Source organism: Spermophilus citellus, assembly GCF_964194105.1.
Source record: "Spermophilus citellus genome assembly, chromosome: 6".
NCBI lineage: Eukaryota > Metazoa > Chordata > Mammalia > Rodentia > Sciuridae > Spermophilus > Spermophilus citellus.
This window is the reverse complement of record NC_138187.1, coordinates 110,909,279-110,935,595: the sequence shown is the minus strand read 5'-3', so window position 1 is coordinate 110,935,595 and position 26,317 is coordinate 110,909,279. Positions and strand designations below refer to the sequence as shown.

The following is a 26,317-nucleotide window of genomic DNA, read 5'->3' as shown; positions in this document are numbered from 1 at the left end:
ATATTTTACACATGGGGATATAGGACATGCAGACCTGAGGAGAACTGATGTGCCTGTGTGTAACTTGGTTGGTGAGCTGGGCCTGGAATCCCTGGGTCCTCCCTGTCAAGCCTCATCCCATTCTGTGTATTGTCCAGAGCTAGAGGACCTGGTAGCAGTGTCCCTACCATCTACTGGGCTGGATGAGAGGTCCAAGGGACTGTTCATATGAAAAGAAATGTCAAAGTCCAGAGCCTGGGGTTGGTCCCACTGTTTGTTCTTTGTCTGGCACAATTTTTGCTTGGCACTGATTCTGGCTCAGAGGAGGGTGAAGGAAAGAACAGGTTGCCTGGTAAGCTGAAGGTGGTTACTGTTTGACAGGTGCTTGAGCAAACAGCTCAGATCTTTCTAAGATTGAGAAGAAACTCGCTGACTCTTGCTCCCTAGGGTGTTTACAACCGACACTTGGCCCAGCAAAGGGTGGAAGCTGTGCCACAGCCAGGTTGGCTGTATGGCCCACTCATGCCTCCGTGGAGCATGGTTGACAAGCCAAGGCAGACTTGCCCTCTGGGGAGGAGGATCTTTCTCCTCCCCGTCCTTTCCTCTCACTCTTCATATAGACAAGGAATGGGGCAAAATAGAGGTGTATTTGTGTCCAGCTCATGAACAGCTCATGAAGCTGGCATGGATACTTCCCAGCGTGGCTCCTGTAAAAATCTCTTTAGACAAGGGATGTTGCTATTGCCATGTATGTAGCTGTGCATACCGAGGGGTTCAGGGTGATCACCAACAGAAAGGACATTTCCTTGGGTTCAGCAACCCTGTTGTAAGGAGCATGGGCGGGTATTTATGTCTGCCCCGTTTCTAAGGCACTTCAGGGCAGCTGCCAGCACTCTGCTGAGTGCTGTCTCATACCACAGTGCCAAATAAACCACACGAGTCCTCAAGAGAGGGTGAGCCCTGCCTGCCTCCCTGACTTAGACTGGATCCTGTACCGGGAACGTGGAGCTGGGGATATAAATAAAGGGATTACCAGGCTGATCTCATCCATGTTCAGGCTGAATCTCATTCCAGAGTGTCTGTGTGATTGAATTTATACATTTTATCTCTATATAAGTAAAATTAGTATCTTTTGACAAAAAGTCTCCGTCTAAGTTGCCTAGGCCAGCCTTGAACTTTTAGTCCTCCTGCCTTAGACTTCCAAGTAGCTGGGATTATGGTGTGTGCCATCGCACCTGGCTTGTTGCAATAATATTAATAATATCAGCTAAGGATTTTTTTTGTGTTTTTGGTGCTGGGGATTAAACCTAGGGCCCCCCACATTGCTAGACAAATACTGTATTGAGCTATATCCCAGCCCTTTTTGAAAAAAGGGGGAGAGGACACTCAGCTCTCTGTCGCCTGGCTGTGCCTTGGGATTCTGGCCCTCTCTGGGAAATCAATGGAGGCTAGAACTTCACTTTCTGCTACTTTTACACCTCCCTCCCCTGGTAAGGATATCTTAATTGCCCAGTGTGTGGAGAATGGAGGCTTGCAATCTGGGACTTCAAAACCATACTCTTTTGCTTGTTTACACCTCTAAACTAATAAACAAGTTGTCTGAGCCATAATGGATTCAGGACCTCGCTTTACTTTTTACAAGTTGTGTGACTTTGAACACATTCTTAACTTCTCTGTCTTTGCTCTCTCAGCTACTGTGTTGGTCAGCTTTCCATCACTGTGTCAAATTACTTGAGAAAATCAACTTAAAGGAGGAAAGATTTATTTTGGCTCATGGTTTTAGAGGTTTCAGTCCATGGTCAGTTAGCTCTATTGTTCTGGGCCTGAGGTGAGAAATGGTATGAGGTGAGGAAAGGCATCACAGAGGAAAGCTGCTCTCCTTTTGGCATCAGGAAGCAGAGTGAGAGATTGATGAGGACAAGGTATACCCTTCCAGGGCACATTGCCAGTGACCTACATCCTCTAACTAGGTCCAACCTCCTATAGTTTCACCACTTCCCAATAATCCGTTCAATTATGAACACATCAGTGTAAGAATCCATTGATGAGATCAGAGCCTTCATGATCCAGTCAGTTCCCAAAAGCTTCACCTATGAACATTGCTGCCTGGGGGACCAGGCTTTCAACACATGAAACTTAGATCTAAACCATAACAGCTACAAAATAGGCACTGTACCTACATTTTAAAAATGATCGAGTTAACACATCCCTGCTTAAGTAGAACACTTAGCACAGAGCCCAGCATGTACTAAATGCTCAGAAAAGCAGTGGTAGTTACCATCATCATGTTGTGCTGGTTCTACTTCTCACAAAAGCATTTTGGGAACTGATTAAATTCATTGAAGGAGAGTGTCTGAATAATTGCTGCTCAACAAGCCCTTGTGTGTGTTAGCACAAGAGTATATAATTTTTGCTGGGTGCAGTGGCTCATACCTGTAATCCAAGCAGCTCGGGAGGCTGAGGCAGGAAGATTGGGAGTTCAAAGCCAGCCTCAGCAACTTAGCAAAGCACTAACAACTCAGTGTATTTTAAAAGATAAAATAGGGCTGGGGAGTATCTCAGTGGTCGAGTGCCCCTGAGTTTAAACCCTGGGTCCAAAAAAAAAAAAAATATAATTTTCAAGGACTTTCAAGAAAAAGCCCAGTATCTGGAAGCAACTTCAAGGGAACATGAAGTCTATATAGAAGACAATTTGAGGTCCAGAAACTCCTTTCCTTCCAAGGCAGGACTCCACAGGCCATCCAAAAGGCTGTGGTGACCATGTGTTGACCATGCTGAGCAGCCCTGTGTACCAACCTCTCATCCACAGCAGACAGATCAGCCTGTGTGGCTCACCAGGAGGCCACTCCTGCCCTGCAGACATGGCTGTGCAGGCCTTGGGGTGGAGGCAGAAGTGAGCCTCCCATCTGTCTGCCCGTCTGCTTGTGTGTCTCTTCTAGCCAACGCCCCACGTTTCATGGATGTGCCCATACCCAGCACTTGCCCAGCCAGGGGCTCTTGTTAAGAATTCTATGAAAGCATAGGAATGAAGGGATGATTACATGGTAGATGAATTTATATGAGCTCAAACTGTGGACTGACAATGGCTCTTGTCTGTTAAGATGAGAGGAGGGAATGCAGGTAGTCTCAGTTATGGCTGGGAGTCCCCTGAAGTGGCAAGAGGAAGGAGAAGAGATGTTCAGGAAGTTGGCACCCAGCACCCCCTCACACACCTCAGGCATGACCCCCTTATTAAAAAAATTTTTTTGGAGGGGACTAGTTGTAAATGGACAGAATGCCTTTATTTAATTAATTTATTTATTATGTGGTGCTTAGGATTGAACCCAGTGCCTCACACATGCGAGGTGAGTGCTCTGCCACTGAGCTACAACCCCTGCAGCATGACCCCTTTATAAGCAGCAATTAGGGGCCACTTTACCATAGATAACCCAGAAAAAGCTGGTCTAGCCTGGGGCCTTAGGCTATAGTGGGGTGAGCCTGTTTCTTGGGGTCAGGAGCAGAGCTTAAAAGGGGATCTTTGCTCCAATACCAGCCTGCGTGATAACTGTAGTTGCTCCAATACGACTCGAGTGACTTCCAAATTTCCAGGGATAGAGCTGGAGCTGTGGCGCAGTGGAAGAGTGAGTGCTTGTCTAGCATGTGTGAGGCACTGGATTTGATTCTCAGCACCATATATAAATAAATAAAAAATAAAGGTCCAGATTTCCTGGGATAATTGTGGTTATAGTTTACACTATTGTGTTAGGAGTTGACTTACTTTGTCTTTAAGGGCCTGATAGTGAATATTTTGGGGTTTTGTAGACTTTAGTTCTCTCTGGCAACTATTCCACTCTCCTATTGTAGCAAAAGCAAAACAACAAAAAACTCAATCAAACAAACAAAACAAACAAACCCAGCAGTCATAGACACACAGGTGAGTGAATGAACATAGTCAATATATAAACGAATGTGCTGGGTGTGTTCTAATAGAACTTTATTTACAAAAATAGGCAGCAGGGCCAGATATGGCTCTAGGACCCTGGTTTGCCCTCTTTCTGCCTAAAAGGATGCTAGTAATGTTACCTGACTTTATTTCTGGTTCAGCAAATGTGATTATTATACACAATACTTAATTCTGGATTTTTTTGGGAGAGAGTGTAAGCACTCATTGATTATTCTGTCTTTTAGCACTTGGGCCAGTATTAGGGGAGGGCTGTGTCAAGTGGTTTTCACACCATTTCTGAGAAGGGAAGTTGACCCTCATTCCCCAAAATGGGATGACCATGTTCCATCTGCCTGTCAGTCTGTCAGGGGCAGTTGTCTTCTGATGGACAGTGGCTAACCAGGGGCATGTAGAGACATTATTTATAGCATTCTGGTCTGTCACCTTCACCTTCTGCCAGTTCTGCCCTGAACAAGCACTAGAGGGATGTGGGAAAGTTTTTTTTTTTTTTAATTGCAATTTGTATACTTGCTTTTTATAAAAAAATAAACAGAATATATATAAGATTTTTTTATATAATTTTAATATTGCAAAGGTAAAGCATAAATTTTCTGTAGAAAATTTGATAAACTATTAAGGAAATAAATAATTTCAAATGAATCTGTTGTCCTACCACTCAGAGAAAACCACATGCTTTTAATGTTTATTGTTTTGTGACCTTTTTTTCATGTGGGGACATGTTTTATGCTTTCTTATTTGCCATAAGTACCTTTCCCAGTGTCATTTAAACGGCTGTACCTGTGGATGTACCAGTATTCAACTAATGCATCTTAGACCATGTGGAGATTTACATTCTTGTACTTGAAATAATTACATACATCCATTTTTAAGGTAATGCATTTTGAGGGGCTGGGGGAGGATTCTTGGATTGTTATCAGTCAGGATGGCCTGGGGAGGAGATGGGGACAGGGGGTTTCTGGTGTGGGGTATGGGGGAGGTGGAGTGCGACTGCCAGAGGCCTGTCTTCATCATGAAGCATGGACTCACCAGGCCTGGCAGGGGCTGGCAAGGCAAACAGGCCATTTTCCACTTTCTCTTCCTCTGGGTTCTTTTCATAGTATTCTTTTGCCTTTGAAGATGGATAGAGCCTTAGGATATTTCTGACCTTTTTGACAGAGGCCCTGAGGCCAGATCTCACTAGGCAGAAACCTGGAGTAGCCTGAGAGGTTTGAGTGATGGTCCCTGGTCTGTAATGTAAAAGGCTTAGGCAAAGGACAGATCTATCCAAGTTCATGGATTTGGGCTCAGAAATTTCCCAACACATTCATTTTCTGAGTCCTTGAAGGAAACAGTCAACTGGTGTTTCCTTTTTCTCAGAGAAAGAAGGAAAAAAATCTCAAAAGATATATGAGAACTTTTCAGGGTCCCTGCAAGGTAGAAATCGAGATGTCTGTGCTCAAAGTAAAAATATGGTTTTCAGCTGGGAAGAAGCAGAAGGTCATTGGCTAGCCCCTTATGGTGTCTCCTCAAGGTCACTAAATAGGCCTTGCCTTAGTCTGCTTCAAGTGGCAGCTTTTGAGAACCTTTGGGCTATTGTTTTTAAGCTCAGGCACTTCTGATTTCCTTTTTCAGGTTCTTGAAGGGATAGTGGGGAAAAGGAGGGCAACTTAAGGTTTCTACTTAAGGGGAAAGCCACACTTAGGGAGGGAGGTAAGATGGTGGAGACTTTAAGAAGGGATCTCTGGAGACTTCCTGCCTGTTCTCTGGCACTGACCTATCCTCTGCTTCCAGGACTGGGGTTCTAGTAAGTTCTAGTAAGTTTTGAGGACCAGCAGTGTTGTAGCATGCTTGCTAGAAATGCAGATTCCCCATCCCCATCCCAGACCTACGAAATCAGAAGCTCTGGAGTGTGGTCCGGCAGAGTGGGGGGGGAGGGAAAGAGGGAGGGGGAGAGAGAGAGAGAGAGAGTGTGTGTGTGTGTGTGTGTGTGTGTGTGTGTTTATGTGTTTGGTTTGTTTTTTGTTTTAAACACACCTACTGGGTAAATCTGATAGAGACTAAAGCTCCAGGGCTACTGCCTCAGACCGGCAGCTCTGCGGAGGCCTTGGTTCTGCTTAGTTTAAGTAGAGTCGGAGCTATGAGCCAGTTCTGCAGATGGCAGGCTTTCTCCAACCTGGAGAGACCAGCTGAGTTCATTTCATTTAACAGGTATTTATCACCTATGGGCCCCAGTGCTGTGCTTGATGCTGGAGAGACAGGGAAGATGGAAAAACGGATGTGATTCTTGTCTTGTGGTTTTCAGTCTAGTGTGCATGGAGGGGGATAGATTCACAGGCAGATTCAGAGCATGGTGGTGGCTGCAATGCCATGGGATACAGGGTGCTGGGGACGGCTTCTGGAGGAGCTGACTGTTGAGCTCACAGTCCTGTGATGAGGGGAGTAAGTGCACTTGTGAGCGTGGAGGCTAGGAATAGGTTGGAACACACACTCAGTGGAGGGAACGAGGCAAGTGTGAAGGGGAGGTAGGGGGAGCTGGGCCTGGAAGGTTCTTTCAGCCTCTTAGAAATCTCAGAGAAACCATGAGGCCTGGGGGCTGGGGTTGCCGCCAGCAGCATAGGAATGCATTGAGGGAAAAGAAAGTGGGGGGTGGGTAGAGCTGAAGGTAGAGGCTGTTGCATGGCCCAGGTGGGAACATGCAGGTGAATTGGGGCAGGTTAGGAGGGTTGGAAAGCAGCGGGTGGTGGGTGGTGGTATGCCTCAGGATGGGGAGCCCTGGACAGCGGGGTAGGGGTGATGAGGGTAGCTTTGGACCTGTTGAATTTGCAGTGTCTGTGGGATGTTGGGTGATGTGGGAGCAGCAGAGGGCTGGATGTAGCCTGTTTCAAGGGAGGTGTCTTAGTACGGGCTCTGCCCTTCTTCCCCCACCTCCCAGGACAGAGGGCTTCCTGTGCAGTTGGCACTGGGTTGTTATACCAGCCATCCCAAGGCTGTGGTGGCAGCTGTGACTAGGAAGGAACTGAAGGAGGTGGACCCTGGAATTTGGAGATTAAAGGTACCACTGTTTTGCTTTCGTGGGAGCTGGTCTGCAATGCTGTGTAGGCATAAAGGGGATTGAACAGCTGCTTAGTAAATTGATTTTTTAAAAAATGTTTATTTAGTTGTAGATGAACACACAGTGTCTTCATTTATTTTTATGTGGTGCTGAGGATTGAACCTAGCCTAGTGCCTCATACCTCCGAGGCAAGCATTTTACGACTGAGCTACAGTCTCAGCCCTCGTAAATTCTAACACACCATCCTCAGCTTGCTGTCACTTCATGAGAGGAGACAGGTGACAGATGGTACATTCCGGCTGTGAAGGGGAAAACTGGAGGTTCATGTAGGAACCCCTGCTAGCATGAATTCCTTCCACATGTGGGTGCTGAGTGGATGCGTGTGTGATGTGTCCGTTTGCTTTATCCTCGTCAGGCTTGCTGTTTTGTTTATTTTTAAAAAGAGGGGCTGGGGATATAGCTCAGTTGGTAGAGTGCTTGCCTCACATGTACAGGGTTCAATCCCCAGCACCAAAAAAAATAAAAAATAAAAAATAAGTAAATAAGAAGAATACGACTCAAATTCTTTTTGGCACATCTTACTATAATGGCCAGGTAAGCATCCCTAGGGTGTTTTCAATTCTGGTGACTAGATTTGAAAGTTCCGTGTTCTTTGTAACTTTCAGCTGGAGCCTGCTCTCCAGCATGGCTGAGTGGACTTTCTGGAAGCTCTTTAGGAGGGTCAGAGAGCAAAGGTCAATGGGAAGATATCCTCATAGAGCTTGGGGACTCTCATGACCGTGCAAGCCACCTTGTGCTTTCTCAATTCTTGTCCCCAAGGAATAGGAAACTGCATTTATTCCAGTTCTCTTTCTCTCTAGAGAATATCTTTGTTTATTTGCTTAATAGCAGTTTAGTACAGTAGGGCCAGAAAAGGGCCTGACTCCTCTCCTCCTGAGAAGGGATGAAGAGGCCGAGTCAAACAGCTGGTGGTAACAGAGCTGGGGCCCATGTCCAGGCTCTGAGAGCAGTCTTTTCTACTTGGGCAGGTATTTCTGTGCATCTGCTTCTGATCCTGGCATATTAGCACCAGCTGGCCTCTGGCATCTCCCTGGAGTCTGCCCATTATAGATGTGCCTACATGCCACTGCACTCTAGGTGCCCCAGGCTGGGGCACGTTCATCCCAGGGCCTGCAGGGACTAGCCAGAGTAGCAGGAGATGTTAGTGAAAGAAAACAGAGTGACTTTTCTTTTTCTATAGTTCCTAGCTAGTGCACATTCCTAAATGTGAGCCCATCCTCCACCCCTGCCACGTAGTTTGTGACCACCCAGAACTTTCAGCTTCCCCTACTCAGAGGTGAATGGCCAGGCACTGAGGCTTCCTGAGCTAGAATTCTCCATTTTTGGGTTTCTCATTGGTGAGGTCCCAAAAATCACTACAGGGACCAGCAGGTTGCAATGGGCAGGGGGACTGTTGGTCCCAGTGAGGGTCTTGATGCTTATAGATGAAATCATGGTGCTTCTGTATTAAATGTGTTTGGGGGGCTTTTCATTTTTTTTTTTTTAATTTAAAGTGTGTTGAACATGCATGCCCCAGAGATGCTGATTCTCTAGGCATTCCTAGAGGGGTTTGTGACAACAATTCAGGATGGTTGAATTATGGGTCATATTGGGATTGTGGTCAATTAGAAATAGGGTTTTTGAGACCCAATTTTTGAAAACCAGAGGTGAGAAAAATTGTGGAAAGATCTATCCTTCTGGTGGTTTTCCCCTCTGCTTCTTTGAGGGCAATGTCTCCCTTGCAGAAAATTTCCTATGTTGATAAGGGTGGGAGTGGTTGGCTCACTTTGTACCGTGAGGGAGGTTGGAGTGTAATCCTGCATGGCAGGTAAAAAATATTTGCCGAAGGTGGGTGGGTAGGGGCTGGCTGTGGTGGTTATGAGGTCCGTGTGTTCATCTCACAAATCACTGATTGTGTTTATTAGTGATGTCTGTTGATTGTGAGAAAAACAAGTTTTGCCTCACAGTACTCATGTAAAGGACTTTCTTTCCATTGGTGCTGGCTCTAGGGCCAGTATCTAGGGTGAGACTTGGCATTGATTGGAAGTTCCCTGGGAATGTGAGATGCAGCCATAAAGACAGGAAGAAAAACATAACAAATTTTTTTTTTTTTTTGTATTGGGAATTGAGCCCAGGGGCACTTAACCACTGAGCCACATCCTCAGCCCTTTTTATTTTTTATTTTGAAACAGGGTCTCACAAAATTACTGAGGCTGGCCTTGAATTTGCGATCCTTGTGCCTCAGCCTCCCAAATCACTGGAATTACAATGCCACCACTCCCGGCTTAAATATTTTTTTAATTTTGAAAGTAGGATATGTGAACCAAAATTAAAAGGTTAGGAAGATACAGAAAGAGACAATTTTTCTTAGTTCCCAAATAGAGGTGTAATTTCAGCTTGCAACAGACTTCGGTTTTGTCGACAGAAGAATTAGGACTCTGTTGGGTCCCAGATTCACCTTACTGCTGGTGTGGGACCTTGAGTGGCTTTTTAAAATTGAACTTCCAGGAGCTCCAGTGGCGCAATCGGTTAGCGCGCGGTACTTATAAAATTGAACTTCCATTAGTGGGCCAGGCTGGCTACACTGTCCAAAAAGTTCGCTTACCATATTCACTGTGGTAAAACTTTAGTATGTGGTTATGTCAACCTGGGTGGAAAAGTCAGGCAGAAAGAGTTTGAAGTCTGAAAACAACGTTTGAATTTTTAAAATAGGTCTTAGGAGAATGTTCTAAGGAAGACTGGATGTCAGGTAGTAGGTGAGGTGAGGTTTGGAATTATCAGGTCTCCCCACAGGGCCATGCCTGTCCTGGTTGTCCAGATTGATTAAAGGTGAGCCAGAGGAAGGCCTGTTTGTGAGGACCTTGTACCTGGTGGATGGTCCTGAGACCACTGACAGGATCCTTCTGAACAAATATGCCTGGGGCCTCTGCTTCTGCCACCATGTGTCCCTGACATCTCTTTCAAGAACCTTCTCCCTCTCTAGGGTCTAGAGGGCCCTGGTGGCTGCTTCTACCCCTAAGGGTAGGAACTGAAGAGCATCTGTGTGTGTCAGGGGTGGAACTCTGGACTGCTAGTTGAAAGCTGGCCCCAGGCCACTTGAGTCATGATTGCACGCTGTCTTCCCCGTCCTAGACATTTGGTCTGCGGGGATTACCCTTGTCTATTGCCATTCATTGCAGGAGTGTAGAGCAGAGCCCAGTGTGTGACATGGCACCCAGTGATGGGTTGGGCCAGCTCCCATTCCTATCTCACATCTTTTTCAGTGGTCACCTTCTCCAAACCTCCCTGGCTTGGATTAGAATGTGAGTGGTTACTTGTGTCTGCGTCATGTCCTGTCCCTGTGAGTTGGTGGGCCACGCGTTTGGAGAGGCAGCATGGTGTGGTCCCAGAGCAGGCCAGGGCTACTATTGAGGAGCTCTGTGACCTTGGCCAGTTAGTTAACTGCTCTTGTTTGGTTTTCTCACTTATAAACTGGGGTCAATAATAACCATGTCATCGACTGTTTATAAGATGTTACATGGTAGCGGCCCCCACTCGAAGGGAAGGTGTAAGCTAAGCATGTTATGGCAGCTCATCCCTGTGTGCCCGGGGCCTGGGCAGTAGCGGGTTTCTCTGATTATCACGACAGTTCTTAGGAGCAGAGCTGATCCCTGCAGGGATCTCTGGAGTGACTCAGGGGCTGCTCCCTGAGAAGGGAAGGGAGGAGGGAGCTGTCTTCAGATGTCCCTGGAATTCTGGTTAGGGAGCCTTATCATTGTCCTTGCACAGTCTCCCACCTGTCGTGCTGTCAGTGTGATGAGAGAAGGGAACTCCAGGGCCCCCCTCATCCTGTCCCTCCCTCCTCAGCCTGCCCATGTTTGTTCATGCAGCTCTCCTGCCTGAAGTGCCATCCATACCCTTCTCTGCTTCTGACTTGCTGTCTCTGGGCCTTGCAGCCGCTCCTGCCACCTCTGCTCACCTGGCCACCCAGGTCCCCCTCCTCTCCCAGCCAGGGAGCTCCCTGGATGCTGCAGTGGGGTGCCCTGCTGTTCTTTTCCTGCAGCGTCCTCCTGCCCTGCCATCCCTGGTAACACTCTGCGTTACCAGGATTTATCTGAGACCCTAATATGTAGTGCCTGGAGTAGTCAATGACACACCAGGCTGTACCTGACTTCACTCCGTCTAGCAGTTTTCAGTGTCTCTGACTCTGACCTACATTAAGAAACACACTTTATGCTGTAACCCAGTAGACAGAAGAGGGAGAGAGCTGGACACACACAACCAGCAGAATCTGTTTCTGTGACAGGCTCCTGAGGGGTTTCCTGATGCTCCATTTCCCACGCTGGGCCATTTTGTTCTTAATGTGCCGTGGGTCTGGTCTGCAGTTTGGAAACATTGGCTTGGTAACTAGGCGAGGCCCAGGGGGCTTGATGGAGGTGGGGATCAGGGAGGGCTCTGTACTTTCCTCAGTCTGGGTGTCTGTCAGAGACTTTATTGGAATAAGTAAGAGTACTTGGGACAGGACAGGCACCCCTAAGCTACTAAGTGTTGGGACACAGCTATTGTGAATGGACTACTCCTCCAACATGAAGTTTTGGTCCGGAGGAGAGAGCACTAAACTAGGAGTCAGCACACAGTTCAAGTCCTGTCACTTGATCTCTCTGAGCAGTTACTTCACCTCTCTGTGCCTTGGGATTTTCACAGGGTGTCGAGGCCCAGGTGAGGTAACGTTAGAAGCGGTGAGCACAAGATAGTCAACAGTTGTTAATTCTGCTCAGCACTGTGGAGAATTGGGAGTCACCAAAGTCTACCTTGAGCCCTGGGCCTTTTATTTACCCTCAGTCAGCTTTTATCAGAAGGGAAAATCTGTGATAAAACACACACACACACACACACACACACACACACACAACCAGCTGCCTTCTGCCCAGAGTTGGGTGTGGAGCTGGCCAGTGAGGTGTGGCACTCTGTCCCTGACTTGGCCTTCTCTCTTCCAGCCCTGAAGGATGGCTGCCATGTTGGGGGATGCCATAATGGTGGCCAAAGGCCTTGCCAAGCTGACCCAGGCGGCCATGGAAACCCACCTGCAGCACTTGGGCCTTGGTGGGGAGCTCATCATGGCCGCCAGAGCTCTGCAGTCCACAGCTGTGGAGCAGATTGGCATGGTCTTGGGGAAGGTGCAGGTAAGGAGGCTATCCCAGCAATGTGGGGAGTGCTGATGGGAAGAGGGCCAGACCTGGAGCTCCTGGTGAGGCCTGGGGTGTAATCAGGACACAGATACTTGGGGACTAGTCTTGTGCACAGGGCTTGAGAGCCCAGTGGCCAGCATGTCCTGCTGTCCCAGGGCAGGGCCCCTATGTGAGGGTGTGGTCACTTAGTAGCAAAATGCCATTGACTGGGCTAGAGTTGTGGCTCAGTGGTAGAGCACTTGCCTGGCACATGTGAGGCGCTGGGTTCGATCCTCAGCACCACATAAAAAAGAATAAATAAAATAAATGTACTGTGTCCATCTACAACTAAAAAACTATTTTTAAAAAATGCCATTGACTGGGAGGCTTAATTAGCAAATATTTATTTCTCAGAATTTTGAGGCCGGAAAGGCCAAGATCAAGGCGCTGGTAAATTCAGTGTCCAAAGATCTGTTTCCTAATTCATGGTTGACGCCTTCTTGCTGTGTCCTTACATGGCAGATGGAAGGCCAGGAGCTCTCTGGGGTCTTTTTTATGAGGACCCTAGTCCAGTTCATGAGGGCACCCTCATGACCTAATCATCTCCCAAAGGCCCCTCCTCTTAATGCAGCACCCGGGGGTTAGGTTTCAACAGGGGGATTTGGGGGCATACACATGCAGTACATGGCAGGGCCCAGGTGTTGATTGGCCTGGCTCAGTCTTTGAAGCTCTTCCTGTTGAGCCTCCTGAGCTTCAGCTAAGAGCTGACCTCCATTTTCTCCTTCCTTTTGCTGAGCACCTCTGGGCACCTGACTTGGGGGCGCCACTCTTTTCCAAGATGGCAGCTGGCACAGCCCTGCTGAGGGCAGCTTCGTCTTTGGCCTCCATCTTGTCCCCCCTGTCTGGAGGGGGCGGAGGCGGAGAGAAGCCTCTGTATCTTCCTTCTAAGACATGGTTTTTAAGAAAAATTGAGTGCTGCAGAGTATAGACAGGCCTACCCAGGCAGGGCATTGCCCACTGTGGTGTCCCTCTATTCCTGATAACCTGCGGGTCTGAGGAAGCTGTGTGTATTGGTAGTTGTTGCAGTGGCCGCCTGGCTCCTCATTCCTTCTGTGACTGGCTGACCTCTGAACAACGGTCACCATGCTTCTCTGGCCGTGAGGATGTCATAGTTCCCAGGACTCTGCTCAGTCTTAGGCGTGGGATTCCCAGCTCCTCCTCTGCTGGGGTTAATGGTGGTACAGTGTCTCTTTTGCCCTACACATAGACCTTTAACTTTTAAGTGTCCCTCCTTATGTCCTGGGATGGGGCCAGGCTTGGATGCTTACCCCATTTTCTCAGAAGAGAAAACTGAATCTGAGCAGTTTGTTACAAGACCCATGATATATGAGTGATAGGGCCTGAATCCTTGTGCTGCCCCCAGTCAAGATCCCTGCTATTGCCTGCCCTCTGCCGACACTGGGCTGTGGCCCCAGTTGTCTTGCTCAATGCCTTCTGTGGCAAGGAGCCCTCGCCTTTCTGTTGGCTGATCTGCCTGTGGAACCCTCCGAGTTCCAAGTGAGGTTGCCCCAGCTCCCTGGGCCCACCCAGAAGTGAGGTAGTGTGCTAGACCTGGGCAGGCCTTCTCCACCAGCACAAGAAGGGCCTCTGCCCAGGATCACTCCCCTCCTATAAGCCTGAGCCCCTGTGTCTGGGAGAGGCAGGGCCATCCCCCAGAATAGCTCTTGGGGTAGGAGGGAGTAACCATTCACCACTGTAAATGAGGTACCTGAGGAGGATGACTGTTTTGGCTTCTGTTTGTTCCCTAGCACTTAGATTTATGGTTGCCACCTCCCCTAACCCGCCCCACCCCAAGAAAATAGAAGTTCAATGACTCTGGGAACCTACCTGCTTTCATCTCCCCAAGGGATTTGTTCACACACCATTTGGTAGGCACTTACAGAGTCCCTCTGAGGCACTGGGGATCCTTCACTGCCTGAGGGGTTCCACCACCATGTCAGTAGCTGGAATCCAAGGCCATGTGGCCATCCTGCAGTTAAGAAGTAGGAAGGGCCCCTGCCATGGCTTATGCACCTTGCTCCAGACTCCTTGCTCCAGGGCTTCAGTGGCCATCTGAGAGATGCCTAGTGAGTCCAAATGTGATCAATTTCTACTATGAGAAAAATAGGTGACCTGGGGTATTTGGCAGGGCAAACCTTGGCTTAGGACCCCTGCTCTGCCATTTGATGGCTGATAGCTTTTGTCAATCACATTAACTGTCAGTCTTAGTTTCCCTTTGTGAAATGACAGTAATAGCCTGTCCTCTTCTTAGGCTGATGAGAGTATGAAGATTTGGAATCTTCTCCTGTTTTTGCATAACCTGTGGGAAGCATGTAGCCTGGTGATTTCACTTGAACCAGGGAATCCAGGCCACTGGCTTCAGGACTTGGTGCTATCGAATTATAGCCTCCTTGGGCGGGTTCCTTGGCCTTGGCTTTGTCCTGTGTCACTCAGGCTGCAGGGGTTCTATTTTCAGTTGAGGAAGTAGCAAAAAAGGGTTAGGGACTCACTCAAGGTCATTCCAGGTTCAAAAGTAGAAAGAATCAGTGCCCCAGAGGTCAGGCCTGGGTGCCCATTATGAAGAAAACACAATATGTCCTGTGTTCCCTTTCCCCTGCATCAGGAGCTCCCAGGCCCAGCAGGCCCAGTCCTGGTTGTGACACTTCTCCTCTGAGAAGCTCTTAACTGCATGCCCTTGTTGACTGGAGTTCATGTCTGCAGTGAGGTGCTGGCCTGGAGTGGGTCCGGCTGCTTCCCATCTGTGCACCCCCTCACTCTGGCTGGCCCTTGGTGGTGGTTTTCTCTTAAAGCTTTTCCTTTCCCAAACCTCTGCAGCCCCTTCCCTGGCTGCCTGCCTGGGACCACACAGCAGAGCCCTGGAAGAAACAGATGGCAGTTTGGGTCCTGGCTCTGGGCTGGGAAGGGGGCCGTGGGTCTTGGGTGTAGCATGGTGTTTCCTCTGAAGGACTGGAGAGGTGGGGAGTGGTGTTCTGTCCTGTGGTTCTCACATTGGCCTTTATTTCCTGCAGGGTCAGGATATGTATGGAGAGACTGAGGCCACTGAGAGCTTTGACGACCTGGAAGCAGAGGTCCACTTCTCAGGGACACAGGCATCTGGATCTTCTGCAGACTTCTCTGTCACCTCCACTCTTGACCAGTCACTGTCTCCTCCTCTGGGTCACGCCCACAGCGAGGGCCCAGCTCCTGCCTATGTTGCCAGTGGACCCTTTAGGGAAACTGGGCTCCCGGGCCAGGGAGCCTCCCCTCTGGGCAGAGTTAACAGGAGACTCTTTGCAGAACCCAGAGACTTATTCTCTGCCCCCGGCTTCCAGCGAAGGTTCTTCCACCAGGACCAGTCCCCACTGGGGGGCCTCACGGCTGAGGACATTGAGAAGGCCCGGCAGGCCAAGGGTCGCCCTGAGAGCAAACCACACAAGCAGATGGTGTGTCTGGGAGGCCCCTTGGTGTGGGGCTGGGCGGTTCCCACTCACAGTGGTATTGGTGTCAGCTTCCCGTTTGGGGATTTTTTGTGGGTGTTGTGGTTGGGTTTTTAGGAATGTGGTAGCCTTTTGGTGGAACGTGCTGTCAGGTAGAACTGCTGCCTTTTGGGGTGGAATGGGATGTGGGGGCAGTGTGAACCCCTGAGGTTGGTCTTATCCCTGTTTGCTGATTATGTAAGTCTCTCTCTTCTCCCTCCAGCTCAGTGAGCGGGCTCGGGAGCGGAAGGTGCCAGTTACACGAATTGGGCGGCTGGCCAACTTTGGAGGTAAGGTGGCCGTGTGTGCTCTGCTGCCAAGTCAGTCCTGGGCAAGGAAAGCTGGGGCTACTGTGGGGCCTGCATGGAGGTGGGAATGGGTGGGGACCCAGCCATGTTCTGGGATGGGGGAGCAGGTGGAGGTACCTGCCCTTGCATTGACTGTTGGGGGAATGGATGTTTTCCACAGGCTGATGACCCAGTTTCTGGTTTCTAGCTCTGTCTGGGCTCACCCCTGGGGCTGGAGTGTGACTGATTCCTTGCCATGAGCTGCAGCCTGAACTCCTTGGCAGGTCTCACTTGGGAGGGGGAGTCTCTGCAGCGTCACCCTTTCCTCCTGCCCTAGCCTCACTCCTGATAGCTGTTTGGAAGGCCTCTCCAGGAAGGAGGCTGCTTTCGAAGTCTCTTCCATCATACATGCTGGTCACCAGTGCCGCCTCTTCTCTTTTAAAAGCCCCACTGTACTAGTCCACATCCCCATCACTGTGATACGACACCTGAGATAATCAACTTAAAAGGGAGAAAAATTTATTTTGGCTCTTGATTTCAGAAGTTTCATTCCATGGTAGCTTGAGTCTGTTTACTTTGGGCCTATGGTGGCCCAGTACCTTGTGGCGAGGGCATGTGTCAGGAAGAGCTTCTCACTTTATGGTGTTCAGGAAGTGAAGAGGCAGGAAGGGGCCAGAGTCCCGCTATTCCCTTCAAGGGCACACCACCGATGGCCTAACTTCCTTTCGCTAGGCCCCACCTCCTAAAGGTCCACAGATGGAGACCAAGCCTCCAACACATGGACCTTTAAAAGCACTCAGGGTCCTTGTCCAGGACTGGCTGTTGGCAGGGGCCCACACACTGCTCTCCCGACAGCAAGGTGCTCAGGAGCTGGACCAGCGTGTGTGTTCTATGTTAAGTGTACAGAGCAGACTAAGCTAATTGGGTAGTTTTCCCAGTGGTAATATTTTGTTCCATAATTGTCATCTTAAAATTTGGCATCCTCTGCTGCTTTACTGTTCAAGAATTTAGTAAAAAGTGTCATTTGAGTTAAAGCACGGGTTAGCCTTTCAAGCAGTTCCTCATAGACCATAATAACTTCCTGGGGTTCTTCCACCAGACTGTGTTTGAGAGTCACTGTCATGATGGCCTTTGATGGTCCCGCAGAGACTTGGCATGCTCCTCCCTTTGCACGTGGCCGGTAGTTGTCCAGCATTTATTTCTGTTCCTGGAGGTTCTCCTTGTCCCTGTGAGTTGGAAGCAGGACACCTGTGGTTTTCCTCTGTAACTTTCCTCCTCCTTGCTTCACTGTCGCCTAAGGTGAGCCCTGTGCCCAGGAGGCTGAGCTGACTGTTTTAGGCTGGGTGTGATCCTCTCCTGGGAGTCTGCTAGGGGCAGGAGAAGAGGCAGTGGGGTAATGAAAGCCTCTGTTTGGGAAACGTGGCCAGAATGAAAGTCTTGATGGCAAATTAGAATTCGATGCAACACATGAAGCCCAGGTAAGGCTGGCAGGTTAAGGACAAGACTGAAGTGGAAGGAGTTACATGGGAAGATGTGGAGGAAAAAGAAGAACACAGGGTGGACAGCTCTCCTCAGAGGGTGGTGATATGGGCAGCCAGAGGAAGCCTGGTTGGGGTGAGGAGAAGCCCTGGTCTTGGCAGGAGCTTTGCACAGTCGGAGGCCTCTTGAGCCTTTGTTGACAGCACCTGATGTCTGGAGCCATTCTGGGGAGTGTGCTGGAGGTTGCCCACAGCTGTGATGTGGAGCCACCCACATTGTTGTCCAAGCAATCGGCAGGTAATGTTTCAGGTTGGAGTTGGCAGGATTGGAGCAAAGAGGAGCCCGGTCATGAAAGAATGTGCTCTTCTGGCCTCAAAGGCAAATTTGCAGCCACCTGTCGTACCCAAAGGGTTTCAAACTGTAAATTATGACCTTTTAATGAACGCAAAGTCAAAAAGTCAATTAAGTGGACGTAGCTCAGTGGTAGAGCACTTGCCTTGCCTGTGCCAGGCCCTGAGTCTGAGCCATAGCACACACCACACCACACGTGCGTGCGCGAAAGTGTTAAATGGAAAGAACTTGAATAGGAATGATCAGAATTAATATCATAGATCCTTATAACCATACACATTAGGAAAGGATTATTTTTGTTTCGGAGACATGGACACACGGTGTAAGTGTGCCCTTCTCCACGGTGTGAAACACGAGGCTCACTGGTGAGTCCACACAGTTTGAAGCAGTGTTGTTCTACCTTGTTCTTCTGAAAATACTTCTAACCTTTTCCCCCTCATTAGAGGTGACATGTTTTTGAAACGTAGACTGATAGGGGATGAGTTTTTACGATGGAAGTAGGAAGGAAGGGGCTTGCTCTAAATCTGAGGCAGGTAGCATTGCTGAAGGGACGCAGACAGGTATTTGAGGAGGTTAGCTGCGGTTGGTTTGCAATTTCAGTGGCTCTTTTTAATGCTGAGATGTTGATTAAAATCCTAAGTCCAGTTTGGCTATGAGACATTATGACTATGACGCTATGGGCAGCATGGTCTTTGGATATTAGATTTTGCTAAAGAAATTGTGAAACATAGGGTCATTTATTGGATTTGGGGTCAGAACTGAACTTCAGGTAACTGCAGAAGAACAAAGGACCTTTATCCTCCCAAGATAAAGGATGAGAGGGTGAATACCTCAGTTTTGTGAAAGCTTGCTGTACCTCTTGGTTTCCAGACAATGGTCGAAACCCTGCTGTGGCTTGCCAGGGGTAGTGCAGAGCGTCCCATGGTGGTGATGCCCTTGGCCACTTGGTTGGAGGAGGGTAGCAGAGTAGTAGGGGCTGGTGGGTCAGGGAGTGTCCACCCCCTCTGTGCAGAGTCATATTCTCCAGACTGCTGGCATGATACCTCCTTTGCTGATAGGGCTGTGTCTAAGGCTGACCCTGTCAGGTCTCTCCTCAAGAACTATCATGCAGTGACACCAGGGTGCCCAGGGACTTTTTCTTCCTGCCAGACCTCTTCCAGGTGCGTGTTGACTGCAGTGCGATAGATGAGCTCTGGATGCAGAAGAAAAGGTGTAGCCTGCCTCTGCTTTCTCAGGAGGAATCTTGAAAAGGATCTTTTTGTGTATTTTGCCGCTCAGAAACTCGGTGTCACAGGTGAGAGTATTGTTATTCTCTGTAGCTACAGATGAGGAAGCTGAGCTAGGATGTTGTCCAGGCCACATGCATGTTTGTGACCACCCTAGGACCTCAGCCCAGGCCTCTGTTGTGTATGTGGAAGTCTGAGCTGACTGGCCCTGTGGTTAGGCCACCTTGTTCCCCCGACAGCCAGCAGAGGAGCCGTGTGAGATGTCCCCACCTCTTTGCTTGTCCTCTTATGGGAATGGAGGACAGATCTGAGAATCTGTGAGAACAAGCCTTACCTTGGAGAACTTCTCTCCTGCTCTTTCCTGTTTCCCTTGCTTCTGTGTGGAGGCTGAAGCCCCCTCCCCAGGCTCTGTCTTCTCCTGGGGCTCAGGGTGGCTGTAGGATGCCAGATGGTAGAGACAGAGACTGCATCACCAAGGATTCTGGAAGCAAAGGAAAATATCCCTGACCCTGTACTGTGTGTGGATCAGGTGGATCATTCGATGTGTTAAGGAAAACAGGACCTGGGCTTGGGGTGCCGTTCAGTGGTAGAGTGCTTATGCAGCATGTGTGAGGCCCTGGGTTCTATCCAGCACTGCAAAAAAAAAAAAAAAAAAAAAAAAAGGCAAGGCTCAGGACAGTGGCTGGCACAGTGTGTCATGTGAGTGTGCTGCTGGGGTCATCCTTAGGTACGCGTGCCCCTTGCCACTGCAGCCTCCCTTCACCTTGCGGTGTGAACAGGTGAAGCCAAGGCTGCAGGATCACTGCCACCGTGGGTGTGTCCGCCCTCAAGTGCTTTCCATCCAGCCTCTCAGAAAGGGCCCCGTTTGTTAGGAGGCGTTTTGTGTTTTGCTTTTTTCACTTCCAGTATCTGGGAAGAATTCCAGGGACTTCTTGGGGAGGACCTTGCTTGGCTCTGACCTCCAGAGGGACTGGAGGGAGGAAGAGGCCTATCAGGGGAGGCCTGGGCTCCCAGATACCATCACCCTGAGCAGGCCCAGGGTGCCCTGGCTTTGGGGAGCCCTGCTCCCTGCTACTCCTTACTGCAGAACATTGCTTTGTGAGAGAGATGGCAGGAGCTTTCTCAGAGCAGGCAGGCACCTTCATAGGCCAGGAGGGAGGCTTGGCTGCTGACAGGGACCTTGGGGATATTTTCCTTCAGGATTTCTTTTGTGGGCTTAGCATCTTAGAACAGGGAGAGGTGCTCTTTCCTGAGGCCTCAGGGTACAGAGGTGGGACCCTCCTGGAGGGGCAGAAATTTGAGTGTGGGCACCTCATGAGGATGGGGGCGCATCCTAGCTGAGCCATCCATCTTCCTGGAACTGCCACCAAGTCCCACCTATTTCTGGAAAAAAATGCAGAACTGGCTGGGGTTCTGAGAGTCCCAGGTCCAGGATAGGTGTGTGGGGGAGGAGCCAATTTATTCAAATTCATTGAAAGCAGGAGCTGGAGAGGCCAAGGTCAAAGCTTTTGGCCACCTGGGCTCATTTTCATTAGCTGGGCTGTCTGCTGTGGGGAACCTGTCTGTCTGTGTGGCACTGGGACTGTCCTGGGGGACATATAGGGCCATTGAAGAAGCCTGAGCTCTCCTTTGTAGAATGTCCCTTTGAGGATTTGTTTAATGACAGATTCTTATCATTACAGAGCATTGGCTCTGTCTGGGAGCATGGAAATGGCCAGTTTGACAGAACATTTGAGGGGTTCAGCCACAGGGTAGTAGGGGAACATGCTTCTGCCTGCAAGGGACCAGGCTGAATGACTGATCTCTGATGACATCTGCCTATTTTGTGGGCTTGTCTCTGGACTTGGTCTAGGCAGAGAAGAATCTGGATGCAGAAAAACATTACTGAAGATTGCTAAGGTGTGAAGGTCAATATTATCCGCTGTCTTACTAAGATAGCGTGCAGGGTAGGGTGAAGTAGGCAGGTGGTAGAAAATTAATGTTTAATCAGGGACTCCGCCTCCCCGCTCTGTGCCCAGTGCCCTCTGGAGCTGGGGCTAGAGATAACGTCAAAGAGAAGACAGCTGGTGTACCCACCAACATCTAGACCTGCCCTCGGTGGTGTGTTTACTCTCCTGCAAAGGACATTTACAGAAGCTGGCTTCTTCCTGCAGTTGCCAGAGCTTGACTTGGTGACAGTATATTGCTGTCCAGTACACTGAGCCTTTGAAATGTGTCTGGTCTAAAGTGCTGAGAGTATATATAATCCATTCAGTATTTTGAAGACGTAGTATAAATGCACACAAATGTAAAATCTCTGATAATTTTATGTTTATTACTTATTGACATGATACTATTTTGGATATATTGGGTTAAATGAGATATATTAGAATTCATTTCAGATATTTCTTGCTTTTTTTAAAGTGGAGCTATTAGAAAATTTGAAGTATCTATGGCTTATGTTAGATTTCTTTTGCTTGGCACTGGCCTGACCATTTTGAATAGGCTCACTGTAAATAAAACCCTCTTACTGTAACAGTACCATTTGTAACAAACAGTCAGTGTGCCTGCCCTCCTGTGAGCACTTTTTCCCCTTCAATCCTCACAACCAGGGGTGAGGCAGGAGCTGCTGTCACAGCCCATGAAGTGGAGGGTGCACTGCCACCTAGCGGTGGGTAAAATGTATTGAAAAACATTTTTTAAATTGAGTTAAGTTCTGACTTTTAAATTTCTTTTTCATGAGATAAACTTTTTAGTAAATAGAATATTTTCTTAAAAGTAATGCATCATCGCTATAGAAAATTTGTAAAGTGAAGATATGGATGTAGATTTCCTTGCTTGTTAAACAGCACCCAGTGGCAGCCACCCACTCTGGGCTGGTTGTGCTCCTGGAGGCTGCTCACCCTGAGGCTGCTCATCCTGGGGCAGATGGTAGCTTTCCTCCAAGTCAGTGTGCTCATCACATGCTCATCATTTTTTCCACTCCATTTTCTCTAGCCCTGGGCAGCCAGCTAGAAGTGAGTTTGAAGTGAGAAGACACAGACCCTGAGCAGCTGCAGGGGCTCTCTGTGATGCAGGCTGAACCTGCTGGGCTCCAGGAGATGGGTTTTACTGAACGGTGGCGACTGTCCACGATTTTACTTGTGGACAAGCAAGGTGTTAATGAGTTTTGATTTACAAGATTGCAGAAGGGGTTGCGAGAGCCCCGCTGTCCTTAGACTACTGTCAGTGCTGGCTACCAGGAGGGTAAGGTGGGAACTGCAGCTCCCACAAGTCCACGTGGGCTTGCTATGGGGACATTCTTTCTTCCATGTTTGCAGATAGTTCCAGCTCCAGCAGGGATTCCTTAGAGAATTCTAGGTTCCTGGAGGCTTTTCCTCCAGACTTGAAGCCGGTCGTATATGCCTCAGTGGGTGCCCTCTGTTGCCAGGTGCTGTGGCCCACAGACCATGCCTGGTCCATCTTCCCATTTGTGCCTGTTCTTCTCAATGTGTTTCCAGCAGGTGCCACCTGGGGGTCTGTGTGTCTGCCCCAGGTCTGTAGGTTACCAGAGGTGATGGAGGTGGGGGATGCACAGACTTTTTCACAGGAAACACCTCCCTAATGTTCTCTTGAAACCACTAATGGCTATTTCCCACCCCATCCCCCTTTTCTAAATACCGAGTGCTAGCAAGAGGGTCCCTGGTGAGCTACAGCAGTGTCTGCCTGGACCTGGTGGCAATGGTGGCCCCAGCCCTGTGTGAGCACTTAGTGTCTGTTCCCTCCTCCTTCCTTGCAGGTCTGGCCGTGGGCCTGGGCTTTGGGGCACTGGCGGAGGTTGCCAAGAAGAGTCTGCGCCCTGAGACCACAGGTGAGCTAGACCCTGTGTGGGAGGGGCAGAAGGGCTCTGGAATATGGAGCCTATTGGCTCCCAGGGCTCCAGAACTAGGAGCCTGGGCGTCCTTACAATCAGATTCTCCTGCTCTAGAGTGTTTGCAGCTGGAAGGCAGCATTCTCCAGCCCCAGCTGGCCACCCAGCCAGCCCTTGCTGGTTCCCTCTGGCTGCCCACATACCCACTTCACACCTACTACCACCTTGTGCTCTGCACTCACTTCCTGTCTTGCTCTCCCAGGTGCCTCTGGGGTCGGTTGGTCTGGCCTGTCAGGTGCCCTCTTCCCTGTGGGTAAAGATGTAGGTGTGTGGGACAGACCCACAGGGTCGTTTCCTTGCTCACTGTGATCTGGGGAGGGCAGAGCTTCTCCAGAGACTCTGGTCTCTGGGGCAGAGATCACAAAACCTCCCAGGTCCAGGACCACAGTCAGGTGAGAATGATTGTCTAGAACACTGGTGTGGTGGCCAGCTGTGGGCTGGGCACTCTGGAGAGTGTTCTGTAGACTGGCCACACTGAAGCCCTGGGGAGCGCTAGATGTTGTGATGGTGGCCAGGGAGAGCAGTTGAGGCTCTGGCCGCCTCCTATCTTGGATGTGCCAATGTGCCCGCCTCCCCAGACTTCTCCAGAAAGGGTTAGAAAAGCGGCTATGAAGTCAACCCAGCAGAGTTGTACCTAAGCAGGCTCCTGGGGCTGTCATGGGCAGCACGATAGAGCTGTCTGCTCGATGGATTTCCCAAATATACTTGTAGTTCCAGGCTGGGCTCCTCTCGGTTCTTTCAGGGCACATCAGCTCATTATGGTGACTCACACCTCCATCCCCGCCCAGGGGGCCCTCCTGCCAGCCACCTGGATGACCCTCTTCAACTGTAGACTCCCCTTCTGGGGATAGGGCATTAGCCCCATTCCCACAGACACCTGAGGACTGGGGACACGGGGCACCTTGTGCGTCCTTAGAAGGGCCCTGGAGGACGGAGGAATTAGCAAGGATATTTTTAGTGCTGGTGCTAAAAGACTTTGGGATATGAAGCCTAGGTTTCTCTGGAACGAGAAGCCAGGGCTCCCCAGGGCCAGCACCCCTCCTGCCCGCAGCCCAGAGCTGGCTGTTCTCCACCCCACCTCTTCAAGCAGAGAAGAGGCCAGCCTGGCTCCAAGGTTACAGTTGGTGTCCTTTGTCAGGGACAGTGGTAACCTGAAGCTGAGGGTGAAGGGGCCCAAGTTCATTAGTCCTGCAAGCAGGGGCTCCAGTCAGGGTGGGATGCCCTGGGCAACCCCATGTTGCACTCCACCTGCCTGAGCAGGCCAGCTGGGCTCTGCCCTGGGGGGACTGCTCTGCCATTGGGGGGTGTGCCTCTATGCCTATGGCGCGTCCTGGCTCCCCTAGGTTGTTATGAGCTGGGGGTGTTCCTCCAGCCTGTGAGGATTGGCCAGCTTTCGGGAGTGGCTACATGAGAAACCCCAGATTGGGCCAGGCACTGTTCCCCAAACTCAGAAGCTTTGAGGTTAGCCCAGTTCTGGTCTGCATATTGTTAGGAGAAAAACCTCCCTCTTGGGCTTTGTGCGGTGCCCTCTCCCAGGTTCCCTCCCTTTCCCGCCTCTTTAGCCCCAGGCTCCTCAGGGGCTATGAGGGGCTGCCTTCCCTCAGCTCTGGCCCTCTGCTATTGCCAGGGACCCTTCTATCCTTCCAGTGGGTCATAGTTTGGCCCCTCAGGGTAGCTCAGCCTTTTTCTGTGGAGCTAAAATCTCTTACCTTCCCAGACTTCATCCTGCTGTCTGGGACCTGGGAGTAGCCTCACTCTTTCCCACACAACCACCTGCAGCCGGCAGATCCTCTGTTCCTCTGAGTGTCTCCTCTCCAGAGCCTTCAGGGCTTATGCTCCCTGAGCAGCCCACCTGCCCTGGTTTGTCAGAGTCCATGTTAGACATGGCCCTGGGCAGAGGGAAGGGGCACAGTCCTACTCTGAGCATTGTATCTCTCATCACATCCCAAAGTGTTCCAGCACTAACACTAAAAACGCCCTTGCTGAATTCTCTGTCCTTTCCAGGCCCCTAGTGATGGGAGTTGAGGCAGGCGCCAGGCACTGTGGGAGCTGGAGAGGGCGAAGGGGCAGGACAGGCCGGGGCCGAGGGATCTTCTGATCTAACTAGACTCAGAGGAAAGAGGGCAGGAAAAGCCCTGAATGTTACAAGGGCTGAAAGCCCAGCCAAGAGCACCACTGAGGGGGCCCTGGACCTTAAACCCCAGCTCAGGCCTCTCCCGACCTCTGCATGAGGGCAGACTCCACATTTAGGCAGAGCGCCTATTCCCTCTGGCCATGACACTGGCTGGCAGCAGGGTTCAGCTGGCCACCTCTTGCTCTTTGGAGTCATCGCCTGACACCTGGCTACTCTCCAGTGTCACCTGGGACCTTGGGGTTACTGCATGTTCCCTTGGCCATCTGGCTGCACTGAGCTGTGGGGCCTGTGGGCAGAGGGGAGATGCAGGAACCAGCTGGGGGGGGCTGTCGACCGTCAGTGCCCGTCCCTTGACTGTAGTCATTTGGCCCAGTGTGGCATATGGACACTGCTCCTTGGGGTGCAGAGGACCTTCAGTCTGTAAACCAGGTGGGGGACAGACTTGACAGGTTTCCTTGTCTGGTGCTATGGGGGCCTTCCAGCTCTCCTCCCTCTCCTGCCCCCTCCTGTAGCACCTCGTGGAGGGAGAGACCCTGTAGGTGTGTGCATTAGAAGGGGCCAGAGGTGGGTCTGGGGGCCAGCTGTCCTGGGGAGCCTCGCCGTGTCACAGAGGCAGAGGTGTACGGATTGTGGCGTTAACTGCGTTACCAGTTGGTGGGTACCCAGGAAGCCACAGACACTGCCTGAGCTTCCCTCGGTCATGTTCGATGTGGGCTTTTCCTTCATTGCATTCCCAGTGTGTGGTGACCCTTCTGCCCACAGGGAAGAAAGCTGTGCTGGATTCCAGCCCCTTCCTGTCAGAAGCGAATGCAGAGCGCATCGTGAGCACGCTGTGCAAGGTGCGCGGGGCAGCGCTGAAGCTGGGCCAGATGCTGAGCATCCAGGGTGAGTGATGGTGGTCTCTGTTCCTGCTCCAGGGCTCCTGGGTAGCTCAGGTAGGGGACAGTGGTGTAGAGCTTTGGCTCGCTGAGAGCTCAGCAGTAGGGTGTGGGGGTGGGAGGGATATTTGCTGGCCACTGACTTTTGCTTGCCCTGTCCTGGGAGACCAGGCTGGGCAGGGTGTTTGGACAGCGTCTTCCATAGGAGACTGCTGTCGTGTTTCTTGCTTCTTTGTGGGTGTTCGGGAAGCCCAGAGGTTGTCACACATCTCAGCAGTTGACACAAGACTGTCCTCTGCACCCTGTTGTGTTGGTCACAGGGAACTGCTTGGGGACCTCCTGAGCCATGGTGACGGTGGCAACATTGGGTGTAGGGTCACATTCATGGTTCAGAGAATGGAAGGCAGTGGCCAAGGAGG

At 50.3% G+C, this 26,317-nt stretch overlaps 1 protein-coding gene across 4 annotated transcripts in view; it reads left to right on the top strand.

The window, feature by feature from the left end:
- The window catches only part of COQ8A (coenzyme Q8A), a 35,952-nt gene that overhangs the window by 4,234 nt on the left and 5,401 nt on the right, over positions 1-26,317 (top strand). For all 4 annotated transcript variants that reach the window (XM_081298085.1, XM_081298082.1, XM_081298083.1 and 1 more), the window contains 5 exons: positions 11,969-12,154; positions 15,208-15,621; positions 15,878-15,944; positions 22,755-22,826; positions 25,783-25,905. In XM_081298085.1, coding sequence (XP_081154211.1) covers positions 11,978-12,154; positions 15,208-15,621; positions 15,878-15,944; positions 22,755-22,826; positions 25,783-25,905 — 853 coding nt within the window. In that variant the 5' untranslated portion in view covers positions 11,969-11,977. The remainder of the gene's footprint in view (positions 1-11,968; positions 12,155-15,207; positions 15,622-15,877; positions 15,945-22,754; positions 22,827-25,782; positions 25,906-26,317) is intronic.